Genomic DNA, 12,482 nt, shown 5'->3' with positions numbered 1-12,482 from the left:
AGTATTTAATTTCAAAATATTTTGCATTTATTTGTGTGTGTATGTGTGTGTGCATGCACACGTGTGCAGATGTGGCACGGTGCACATATGGGTTCTAAGAATAATGCTTGGGCTATTAGGCTGAGCCATGTCACTGATTTATACTCGATATTAATCGGTTTATTATTTTACATTTAGTGTATTGTGTGCCTGTGTGCACGTGTGTGTGTGTCTGTGTGTCTGTGGGCTAAAAATAGGAGTGTGGGGCAGCTGTCAGGAGTTGTTTTCTCCTTTCACCATGTGGGTGTCAGAGATCAAATTCCAGTTCTTAGGCTTACCTTTCCCCACGGAGCTATCTCCCAGGACGGCTTTTCCCCTTCTCCATATTTAATGGAGAGAGTTGCAGTGAATCAACTGGCAGCTAGAAAATCTTGAGGTTTACAGTTCAGACTTGAGAATCTAGGGTTAGAGCTCTCAGGAGTAGATGCCACCTAAGTTTATTCAGGTAGGGTCTCAGGGACATTGCTACTTTGATTTATTTGGAGAGCATATAACTCAGCTGAGTGAGAAGTAACTGAGGAGACCCATGACCTCCCAACAGTAGGGTTTCATAAACGGTGAAGATAGCTGGTTGTAGCTCATGCTTTCTTTCGTCCCAGGGTTCTGAGGGAGCTAAAAATATTAATCTTCTATGAATGGCATCAGATCAGTAGGGGAGATTTCCAGGTGATCATGAGGAGCTCAGGGAACTCATGCCCCATATTAAGAGAAGTCCCAAGGAATCCTTCTTGATGTTATCCCCCGTGAGGCCTCAGTTAAGAAGTTCCCTTAGTTTCTCTGCAAGACTAATAGAAAAATGAGGGTTTTAGTCTGATGAGTAAGCAAGGAGAAGAATTTGTGCCTTCTTGAGACTCAGATTGAAGACGTTGAGAGAGGACCATGAGCAAAACAACATATGACAGGGCCTTAGCCTACCTGCCAGAGCTTTGGACCTCTGGAAGATATGCTCAGTATGGCTACACAGAGGCCTAGTCACACCCTCTGCTAAGTGTCAGTGAGGTTTCCGTGTAGAGAGGGGAGCTTAGTTCTAGGTACTTCAGGAGTCAATGTATAAACAGTAGGTGAGGACTGAAGGTACTTCTCCCTCAATCCGAGTTTGCAGAAACAGTAGCCTGTGGCTGTCTTGGCACTCAGCCCTCGAAGCCACAGAACACAGTCGAGATGTCTCTCATCTCTTTGTATTGTGTTTAAGTGAAATGAGATCCTCTGGCTGAAGGTACAGGAGAAAGGAGGGTTCTTGAATCTGTATGGAGACAAAATGATAATTCTTAATGATAAGTACCCAGAAAGACAAACGAGATAGCCCCACAGAGCTATTAGTACTTCTTTATAGGAGCAATGGGAGGAAAACCTTCCTGCATTTTTTCATGAATACTAGGGGGATTTGAGCGTTCAGTTGCTGAGCAGCATAGGAAAAAGCTTCTAGGACTTGTCAAAAGTAATGTGTGTGAACTGAGAAGACACCGCCAGCCCTAGCTATCACTAAGTCAGCGGAGCCTGGCTGCTTGCACACTGGACAAACTATAGCTTCCATCACTCTTTACTTAGGCTAACTAAGTTCCTAGATTAGTGTTTGTATGTTTGTACAACCTGTAGAGGCAGGTTGCTAAAAGCCAAAGTGCTATGACCCTCCTGAAAGTACTTATAGGATCTCATTATCCCTCCTCCAGGTCCCCAGAGTACTTGATTTCCAGCCCACACTCCTATCTGCTGATTCTAACCACAGCCATCATGCCCAGGGGACAAAAGAGTAAGGCCCGTGCTCGCGAGAAACGCCGCCAGGTCCAAGATGAGGTCCAGGGGTCCAATGATGCTCAAGCAAAGGCAGCAGAGAAAGAAGAGTCACCCTCCTCCTCTGCTTATGATCCTGGAGATGCTGTTGCAAGCACGTCTACTGCTAGCTTCCCTCCGAAGTCTAAGTCTCAGGGCAAGGCACCTACTGTCACCACTGGTAAAGGTGCGACCCAAGGAAGATCTGGTAAAGGTGCCAGGGGCCGAAGGGAGCAAAATCCTAGTTGCTCTATGGTCTCACAGTCCACTGAGAGCCCCCAGAATGATCTTCTAACAAGGAAGACGGGAATGCTGATGCAGTACCTGCTCTGCAAGTACAAAATGAAGCAGCCAATGAATAAGGGAGAAATGCTGAAAATTATCAACAGACGATTCAAGGAGCACTTCCCTGAGATCCTCAAGAAAGCCTCTGAGCGTTTACAGCTTGTTTTTGGACTTGAAGTGAAGCAAATCAAGCCCAATAGTAGCTACTATACCCTTGTCAGTAAGTTAGACCCCAGCATTGGTGGGACTCTGACCACTGGCTTGCCTTTTCCCCAGAATGGGCTTCTGATGCCTCTGCTGGGTGTGATCTTCTTAAATGGCAACCGTGCCACTGAGAAAGAGATCTGGGATTTTCTGAATATTTTGGGAATCTTTGATGGGAAGGTGCACATAATCTTTGGGGAGCCCCGAAATCTCATCACCAAAGATTTGGTTAAGGAAAAGTACCTGGAGTACCGGCAGGTAGCTAACAGTGATCCTCCATCCTATGAATTCCTTTGGGGTCCCCGGGCTCATGCTGAAACCACCAAGATGAATGTCCTGATGTTTTTGGCCAAGGTCAATGAGACCGTTCCTCAGGCCTTCCCATCTCATTATGAAGAGGCTTTGAGAGATCAGGAAGAGAGAGCCCAAGCTGAAGCTGTAGGCAGGAGTGGTACTACTGACAAAGATAAGGCAGAGTAGAAAGTCACATCTAGTGACTCCTCTTGCTCCTAGAGAAATGAGAGGCAGATACAGCCTTAGGTTTGGAGCAGAGTTTCCCAACTTAAAAGTAGCGAGAGGCTGATAGTTCATAATGTGTCTCTTCTTGTGCTTTGGTTATACATTAGTATTTTTCAAGTTCCCTTTTCTTGGAGCCCTTATTTAGATTCAGAGTCAATAGTTATAAATGACAAAGGTCATAGTAAGTGTTGCTGGAAGATTTAAGTGTAAGAACTTTGGTATTCTCTATTACATTTTAAAAACCCTTGAATCTTTAAGTTGAAGAGCAAGCAGCCGTGAATTTGTAATGGATATTTTCCTCAAATGTGTGAAAAAGTGTAATTTGTTTCATAAAATAGAGGAAAACAAATCAAAATGTATAAGCTGTCATTTTCCCTTATTCACTTTTGTTTCTATTCCACTCTTTGGTAAAGTTTGAAGAAATGTGCTTAGTTGTTAACTGAATAAAAATGCAAACAAGAGAGAAAATGTGTTCTTTTCTCGATAGATCATTTTCCTCTTTGGAAGACTGCTAGTGTTACACCTAGCCCATAATGTGCCATGAGGAAGGAGAGGGATGGCACTTTGGGGTTCCAAAGATTTTATTTATTCACCACATAAACAGATAACTGATCCATCAGGGATGCAGGACAAGGATTTGGGAGCGGGAGCTTTTATTTCTCCTAACAGCCCTGAGCATGGGCAGAAGTGGGTTTATAAGCACAAAATTCACAAACATTTGTTGCCAAGTTACAATCATAATTTCCACCAATGAGGGTTTAGAGATTAGGGGCTTCTTTGAATGTTCTAGCATTGTCAAGCCTTTCAGTCCAATCAATTAGATTCATTTGTTCCTTCTGGTGTTAAGAACAACCATCATGTTTCTAAAGAACTAAAGATGCATAACAACTATGTCTGTGGTTTAGGTCAGCCACTGGAAAGTTCTTAGCTCCCCTAGCGCTTGAGAACCTAAGTTTAATTCACCCTGCAGGTGGAGTCTGAAGTCATAATGGCACTACTGAGGCCAAGGTGCTTTTGCCTGCTACCTTCACTAGCAGTGCTAGTTTTAAGGAAAAAGACTTTTTTGCCAATCCAAAGGAATTAATATCTAGGGGAGATATTATATAAAATGATGTGGTACACAGATATAGAACAAATAAAAAAGAGTAAGGATGGTGGCAAAGAAGATCTGGATGAGAGCTGATAAAGTAGAAATTCCCAGGCTAAGAAACTTCGGGTTTTGGAACATTACAAGTTATTTGTTTAGAGGTGATTTTGTTTTAATTTTTCAGTTATTTTTCTTTATTTTCTCATATATCTCCAACCTCTCCTTGCCACCTCTCCAACTTCTCCTCCTCCCCACTGCCACTTCACCTCTCCCCAAGATTCACTTCTGCTCCATATCCCTTCAAAAAGCAGGTTTCCCAGGGTTATCAACTAAGCACAGCATAAGATGATGCAAAATAAGACTAGGTGTAGTCCATCATACTGTGCCTGGACAAGGTAACCCACTGGGAGGAAAAAGAGCAGACAAAAGAGTCAGAGGCAACCCCACTCCCACTGTTAGGAGTCCCACAAATACCCCAAGCTAAACAGCTACAACATGTATGCAGAGAACGTAGCACAGACCCAAGCAAGCTCTCTGAGAGCCCCTGTGAGCCCTGCTTAGTTGATTCTGTGGGTCACATTCTGTTGTTCTTCACCCCTCTGGCTCCTGCAATCCTTCCTCCCCATCTAATGTTTGGCTAGGTTTCTACATCTGCTCCCATCAGCTGCTGGAGGAAGCTTCTCTGATGATGACTGAGCTAGGACATATCTATGAGTATAGCAGAGTATTGTTAAGAATCATTTCAGCCAAGCAGGGGTGGCACACACTTTTAATCCTAGCACTTGGGAGGCAGAGGCGTGTGGATCTCTGTGAGTTTGAGGCCATCCTGGTCTACAAAAGCTAGTTCTAGGACAGTCTCCAAAGCTACATAGAAACCCTGTCTTGAAAAACCAAAAAAAAGAAAATTCATTGAATTATTATTATTATTATGAGTTGTGTTTGGTTCTAGCCTAGGTGTCCGAGTTGTCACTTGGGTGTGGTTCTATCCTAGGTCTCTGAGCCATCTAGGCAGGTGAGGACACGGGTTCCCACTCATGGCTTGGGCCTCAAAATTAGACTAGTCACTGGTTGTCCATTCCCACAAACTCTAGGCCACCATTGCTCCAGTAAGTCTTGCAGGCAGGACAGGTTGTGGGTCAAAAGTTTTGTGGCTGGGTTGGTGTCCCAGTCTCAGCACTGGAAGCCTAGCCTGGTTACAGGCTTTGTCCTCCATTCCTAGGAGTTCTCGCTAGGGTCACCCTCATAGGTTTCTGAACGTTTCCACTCTCCAGGTTTCCACTTTAACCTCTAAATGCCCACAGCTATTCCAGTCTATTCTCCCTGTACTCTCTCCATCTGTTCCTTCTTCTTTCACCTGATCTTTTGTGTTCCCGTCCTCACCTGCCCCACCCACAAAATCCCCTTCCCAGGGACATCCATGCATCCGCCTACACTAGAAGTCGTTTCAAATCAGCTCTGTTTTACATGAGGCTAGGATAATCATGAACAGACACAAGACACTTGTTTGGTGAACCCTATAGTTGAAAAACTAAACCTCAGATTGTAAACTGTCCTTCAGAGTTATAGAGAGATTCTCTGCATGGGGTAGAGAGAGGAGTTCTCTCCTATCCCAGAGCAGTTTAACACATTGTAGCAATCAGTACTTTAAACAGTTTTTTTATGTATTCTTCTCACATATTTACATCTTGACCACAGTTTCCCCTCCCCCCTCTCCTTCCAGTCTCTTCTCCGTCACCTTCCCTCTCCCCCAAGTCCACCACTCCTCCTTTCTGCTCGGAAAAGGATAGGCCTCCCAGGGATATTAACAAAACATGGCACAACATTTTATAATAAGACTAGGCGCATGCCCTCTTATTATGGCTGGATGAGACCACCCAGTAGAAGAAAAAGGGTTTCAAAAGCAGGCAAAGAAGTCAGAGATACCCCCTGCTCCCACTGTTAGAGGAGCCCTACGACAGGACCAAGCTGCACACCTGTAAACTATATGCAGAGGGCTTAGATCAGTCCTATGCAGACTCCCACGTTGTTGGTTCAGTCTCTGTGAACCCCAATGACTCTTGGTTGTTTCTCTGAGTTTTCTTGTGGTGTTCATGGCCCCTCTGATTCCTACAATCCTCCTGCCTCATCGTTTGCAGGATCCCTGAGCTCCAGCTTCTGTTTGACTGTAGGTTTCTGCATCTTGCTGCTGCTGCTGCTGCTGTTGAGTATGCTGGGCTGTAGTCTGATAGTACAGCAAAGTATCATTGGGAACCAGTTCATTGACCTTTTGGTTTTTTTTTTTTTTTTTTTTTTTTTGGTTATGTGTGATTCCTATTCGAGGTCTCTGGACTATGCAGCCTCTGGTCCCTGGCCCTCCAGGCAGTGTCAAGGGTAGGTTCTCTCTCTCTCGTGTTGTGGGTTTCAAGTTGGACCAGTCATCGTTTGACCACTTCCACAGTCTATCTGCCACCCTTACCCCGGTTCCCATAGGCAGGACAGACTGTCTCTCAAAGGTTATATGACTGGGTTGGTATCTCAATCCTTCCACTGGAAGCTTTGCCTGGTTATAGAAGATGACCAGTTCAGGCTCTGTATCCCCCATTGCTAGCAGTCTTTAGCTAGGGTCACCCTCCTGGGTTCCTAGGAGCTTCCATTCCACTAGTTTTCATTTAATCTCCTAAATGGCCTCCAAGTCCAGTTGTCTCTCCCAGTATTCTCTCCCTCCACCCCCACCGGATCACTCCTATTCCTGTCCTCCCCTGCCCCTAGTATACCCACAAAATCTATTCTATTTCCCCTTCCCAGGGAGACCCATACATTTTCTCCCTTGAATTCTCTTTGTTACTTACCTTCTCTGTGTCTGTGGACTGTAGCATTGTTATCCTTTACATTCAAGGCCCACTTATAAGTGAGTACATAGCATGTTAGTCTTTCTGGGTCTGGGTTACCTCATTCAGGATTATTTTTTTCTAGTTCTGTCCATTTGTCTGCAAATCTCATCATGTTATTTGAACAGCTGAGTAATACTCCACTGTGTAGATGCCCATTTTCTTTATCCATTCTTTGGCTGAGGGACAAGGTTGTTTTCAGTTTCTGGTTATTATGAATAAAGCTGCTATGAACATAGTTAAGCAGGTGTGCTTGAGGTAGGATGCAGAATCCTTTGGGCATATGATCTGGAGTGGTATAGCTGGGTCTTGAGAATGATCGATTTTCAATTTTCTGACAAGCTTCCATATTAATTTCCAAAGTGGCTAAACAAGTTTGCACTTCCATCAGCAATGGAAAACTGTTCCCCATGCTCCATATCCTCAACAGCATGAGCTGTCTCTTGTGGTTTTGATCTTAGTCATTCTGACGGGTGTAAGGTGGAATCTCAGAATTGTTTTGATTTGTGTTTTCCTGATACCCACTTCATTTTTCTTTTTTTTTAATTTTATTTTCACTTTTATTGTTTGTGGATTTCACATTATGCATTCTGATTCCTCGTATCTCCCTGCCCCCTTGCATTTGTCCTCTCCTCCCAAACGAATTAAAATTTTAAAAAGCCAAACAAATCAGCAAAACAAAACCAAAACAGAAAAAGAAGAATCTTGTGGCGGGAGCTGTAGTGTGGCCTGTTGAGACACACTGTTTACCCTTTAGTATGTTCATCATTACGACTTCATTGCTGCGAATCATTGCTCTGACTCAAGGCCCGTGGTTTCTTCTATACCACCAATAATGGGCTCTCATGGGGCTCCTCTTGGATATCCTGTTGCTCTGTGTCATGGAGATCCTGATATTTCATGAGATCACAAGAGTGGGAGAGACCTGACCATCACTGGTTGCAGAGCATGAGAAATCAGTCTTTGCTTTCTGTGTAGGCAGCACACTAGAACTGACCCTGTTGTCCAGAGTGCACTTGAGCCAGCCCTGAGGGTGTGAGAGCAGGAGAGCTGACCTGTTCTCACTTATCTGCCTTGTGGTGGCATAGGTGGGGGAAAGAAGTCCTCCCCTCTGCTCCTTGTTACCCGTGACAGGTCAGAGAACTGGCTCCAGGGTCATGTCACAAGAGTGAGAGAACTAGCCTTGTCCTATGCCAGCTACAGCACACAGGAGAGTGGGTCCTGCATCCACCTGGGCAGCACAGTAGAGCTGACCCTGTTGTCGGGAGCAGGAGAGGAGACTCCACCCTCTTCCTATGTACCTTACGGCATTTGAGAGAGAGGGTCTCTGCACCTTGCTTGGGCAAAACAGTAAAGCTGGCCCTGGCCATATGAGTGAGGGGGGACACAGATTTGAGGACCAGAGAGAAGAATATTTCTTTAAGTGTTTCTCAGCCATTTGAGATTCCTCTGTTGAGAATTCTGTTTAGCTCTGTACCCCATTTTTAATTGGATTGCATGGTTGTCTAGTTTCTTATATTGTCTAGTTTTTTATTTTGGATATTATTAGCCTCTTGTGAGAATGTGTACTTGGTGAAAATATATTCCCATTCTGTAGGCTGTGGTTTTGTCCTGTTGATGGTGTCCTTTGCCTTACAAAGCTTTTCTGTTTCATGAGGTTCCATTTATTAATTGTTCTTGGTGCCTGTGCTATCGGTGCTCTGTTTAGGAAGTTGTCTCCTGTGCCAGTGTGGTCAAGACTATTCCCCACTTCCTCTTCTGTCAGGTTCAATGCATCTGGTTTTATGTTGAGGTCTTTGATCCACTTGGACTTGAATTTTGTGCAGGTGGATAGATATGGACTTATTTGCATTCCTGTACATGCTGACATACAGCAAGACCAGGATCATTTGTTGAAGATTCTTTCTTTTTCCATTGTGTCTTTCTGGCTTTGTTTTTTTTTGGGGGGGGTTGTTTGTTTATTTGTTTTGAGACAGAGTTTCCCTGTAGCTTTGGAGCCTGTCCTAGAACTAGCTCTTGTAGACCAGGCTGGCCTCAATCTCACAGAAATCCGTTTGCCTCTGTCTCCCAAGTACTGGGATTAAAGACGTGTCACTACAGTCTGGCCTTTCTGGCTTTTTTTTTAATATAAAAAAGAAAACAGGTATCCATAAGTGTGTGAATTTACATCTTCATCTTTGATTTGATTCCACTGATCCACCTGTATGTTTTTATGCCAATGCCAAGCTGTTTTTATTACTATAGCTCTATAGTAGAGCTTGAAGTCAGGGATAGTGATGCCTTCAGAAATTCTTTTATTGTACAGGATTGTTTTGGCTATCCTGGGTCTTTTGTTTTTCCATATGAAGTTGCGTATTATTTTTTTCAAGGTCTGGGAATTGTGTTGGGATTTTGATGGGGATTGTGTTGAATATGTAGGTTGTTTTTGGTAAGATGAAAATTTTTTATGCTAATCATATTTTCTGAATTTGGACAAATAGCAACTGAGACACATACTCTTGAGATGCAATACCGGGTAGCCAGTAGGCTGGCAGTCTTTGCCCTGAGCTATTCTGTTAAATAAGCAAAACGCCACAAGTAGTACTAAATTTTGCAGTGGTGAAAGTACATTTATTTTTATTTTTATTTTTAAATATCAGGTAACACATAGATGGAGGGGATTATTTGTATTTGAAGCAAAGAGCACAATACAATATTTTAGTTGAATTCTTGTAAAATCCCCAAAAAAGACATTTTTACTAAGAAAATCTTACTTAGTATTATTTATGAGCATTTTGGCTTGCTTTAAGGGGTTTTGTGTGCCTGGGTTTTTTTTGTTTTGTTTTTTTTTGCCTTTTGTTTTGTTGCTTTTGTTTTTTGATTGACTTCTGGAGAAAATAAAAACCTTCCTGTTCTAAAGTGGGAATGTAATCATAATAACAACTGCTATTTTACCAAATAACCAGTATTTGCAGCTCATTTTGCCAGGTGCTTCACATATAATTATATATGTTACAGCAATCCTACAAGATGCACTTTATCAGACTTTCTGAAGGCAGATGCAGAATGAACATATTTTCAAGTTCACCTGCCAAGTCAGTGAGAGGACTAAGACCAAAATTCTGTTCATTATTCCTCTGGAGTCACACTGCTTCATTTCTTCCAACCTCTCTTGTGTTCATTCATTCATTTTTTCCCTATACAATGTCTATTAGGCAATAAAAGTGAATACTCTTAAAATTCTTTTTAAAGTGGGGGATATGCCATGGTGAGTGTCCATGTGTAAGGCAGAAGACAGCTTTTTGGAGTCAGTTTTCTCTTTCTACCTTTACAAGGGTTCTGGGGATTGAACTCAGGTCACTAAGCTTGTGCAGCAATTGCCTTTGCTGGCTGAACCATTTCTCCCATCCTCAACATATACATAATGATGATCATTATCGTTATGTGAATGATAATGAAATGGATGGTGGCATTCTTCAATTTGCTCTTCCCTAAATCTTCCCCAAGAGGAAACCCGCTGGTTTTTTTTTTCTATTTTTTGCTTGATTAAAACCACTCAGATGTGCCTGGTGGTAGGTTGTTACAGTTTCGATAATGTGCCAAAAGACAGAAGGAATCCTGAAACAATGCAAGATACTATAAAGGGTGCTGCAAAAAGGTTCTACAAAGTTCATGAACAATGAAAGAACCATCCTTACAAATATTTACAAGTTTTTTTGAAAATCAGGTGATAATTTATATTTAAAAACATCACTCATATAATAGAAAATTGAAATTTTGGCAAATTACAAGACAAATTTGGCCTTCATACAACTTTCAAAAATGAGGATTTTTGTCATAATTATAACTGAAAATATATTTTAAAATTGAAAATATATTTTGAAATAAATTATATACTGATTGTGCTTTCCCTTCCCCAACTCCTCCAGAACCTTCCTACCTTCTCTTCAACCCAAATCTATGTTCTTTCTTGCTATCATTAGATAACAAACAGTCATCTAAGGGGAAAAAAGAAAAAAAGATAAAATAAAAAGAAACAAATCTGAATAGGACAAAACAAGCAACTAGGCAGGAAAAATTAAAAAAAAAATGGGACAGGAAACAGACAAATGCAGAGACACACACATTTACACACACAAAAATCATATAAAAATAAGAAACCAGCAACGGTTGGAGAGCTGGCTGAGAGGATGGGAACGCCGCCCGCTGAACCAGAGGTCGCTGGTTCGAGTCCCGGCTGTGTGTGTGCTTGTGATGCGTGTGCTTGCGTCATTAATCGGAAAAAAAAAATAAGAAACCAGAAAACATAATATATAAGCAAAAGAAAAGTTTTAGGCAAGAGTCCAGAGAAAGAATGATGAGACAAAAAATACCCTCCAAAAATAGCATTAAGTTTATTTTGTGTTTGTCCTCTACTGCTGGGTGTGGGCCTGCCCTTCAGTATGGTTATATACCCAATGAGACTGCCATAGAGAAAACTAATTTTTTTTTCTTTTGGAGCAGTTATAAATTGGAGATAGCTTCTGGATTAGGGAAGGAGGCTTGTGTGTCCTGTCAGCCCTGGGACCCAATCTGACTTAGACCCCCATAGGCCCAACGCAAATGCCACAGTTTCTGTGTTCACATGTGTGTCAGTCCTGGTGTGTCTAGAAAAACTTGTCTCCTTGCTGTACTCCAACTCCAATGGCTCTTACCATCTTTTTACCTCTTCTTCTGTGGCCATGTGGGAAAGAATTTGATGGAGAATTCTGATTTAGTACAGAGTGCTCCAAGGTCTTTTAATCTCTGCACATTGTCCAGTTGTAGATCTCTATATTTATTCCCATCTTCTGAAGGAGGAAGCTTCTCTGATGATGGCCCAATAAAACACTGATCTATGTGTACAGCAGAATGTCAGTAATGGTCGTTTTATTGCTGTATTCCTTTAGCAAACAGTAGAGTTTGTTTTTTTCCGTTGGTCATGGGTTAGGCATGGTTCTGTCTCAGGGAGTGAACCTCAAATCCAATTGAATAGTGGTTGGTTACTCCTACAACTTTGTGTCACTATTGCACCAACATATCTTGTGGGCAGGTTGTCATTGAAAATCAAAGTAGTTGTAGCTAGTTTCGTGTTTAACTTTTCCTTTTTTTTTTTTTTTTTTTTTTTGGTAGCATAAAGAATACCTTCCAGTATCATGAATACTAGCCAGGCTCTAGGTAGGTGCCAGCTCAATTTTCAGCCCATACTATTCAACAGTTATTTGTACAGTTGTTATTCCTGTGACCAGAGAGAAACTACATTTTCTGTTTATTTTTGAAATGTCATGTGACAAACCCTTGTCATTGAAAAAAATCTTGTCACTTCCAAACCAAGGCACTAGCCCCATGTATTTCACTCCATTCATTAGGAAACACAAAAACTCATATTCAATAGTTGAGCCACATGATAGACCACCCTGTGTCCCTAATGCCAGAGAGCCTCTGATAAGTCACCTCAGCTTTAATGTGGGCAAGAACTAAACTGTTGTCTTAAAATATCTGTATTCCAGTTTTCTTATTTCTGTTGTTTAGCAGTTTCCTGAGTAGTATAGTTACTATTTTGTTGTTAGACCACTTTCATTATTTTACCAGCAAAAATAATAGTTTCTCTATCCTTGTTATAGAAATTTTAAGACAAATTTGTCAGTCTCTTTCCTTTGTAATATTCCTCCAAAATTTATCCCCCCTTTCAAATTTAACCACATATAACAATA

The 12,482-nt window shown here is 41.9% G+C and overlaps 1 protein-coding gene across 1 annotated transcript; it reads left to right on the top strand.

The window, feature by feature from the left end:
- The first annotated feature begins 1,770 nt into the window (after nt 1-1,770).
- Nucleotides 1,771-2,811, top strand: LOC130868382 (melanoma-associated antigen B4-like). Its single transcript, XM_057760621.1, is given in 1 exon segment — nt 1,771-2,811. A coding segment is annotated over 1 exon segment (1,041 nt).
- Nucleotides 2,812-12,482: the final 9,671 nt, after the last annotated feature.

This window comes from Chionomys nivalis, chromosome X (assembly GCF_950005125.1).
Source record: "Chionomys nivalis chromosome X, mChiNiv1.1, whole genome shotgun sequence".
Lineage (NCBI taxonomy): Eukaryota > Metazoa > Chordata > Mammalia > Rodentia > Cricetidae > Chionomys > Chionomys nivalis.
Note: the sequence above shows the minus strand (reverse complement) of the source record. Positions and strands in the feature narration are given on the sequence as shown.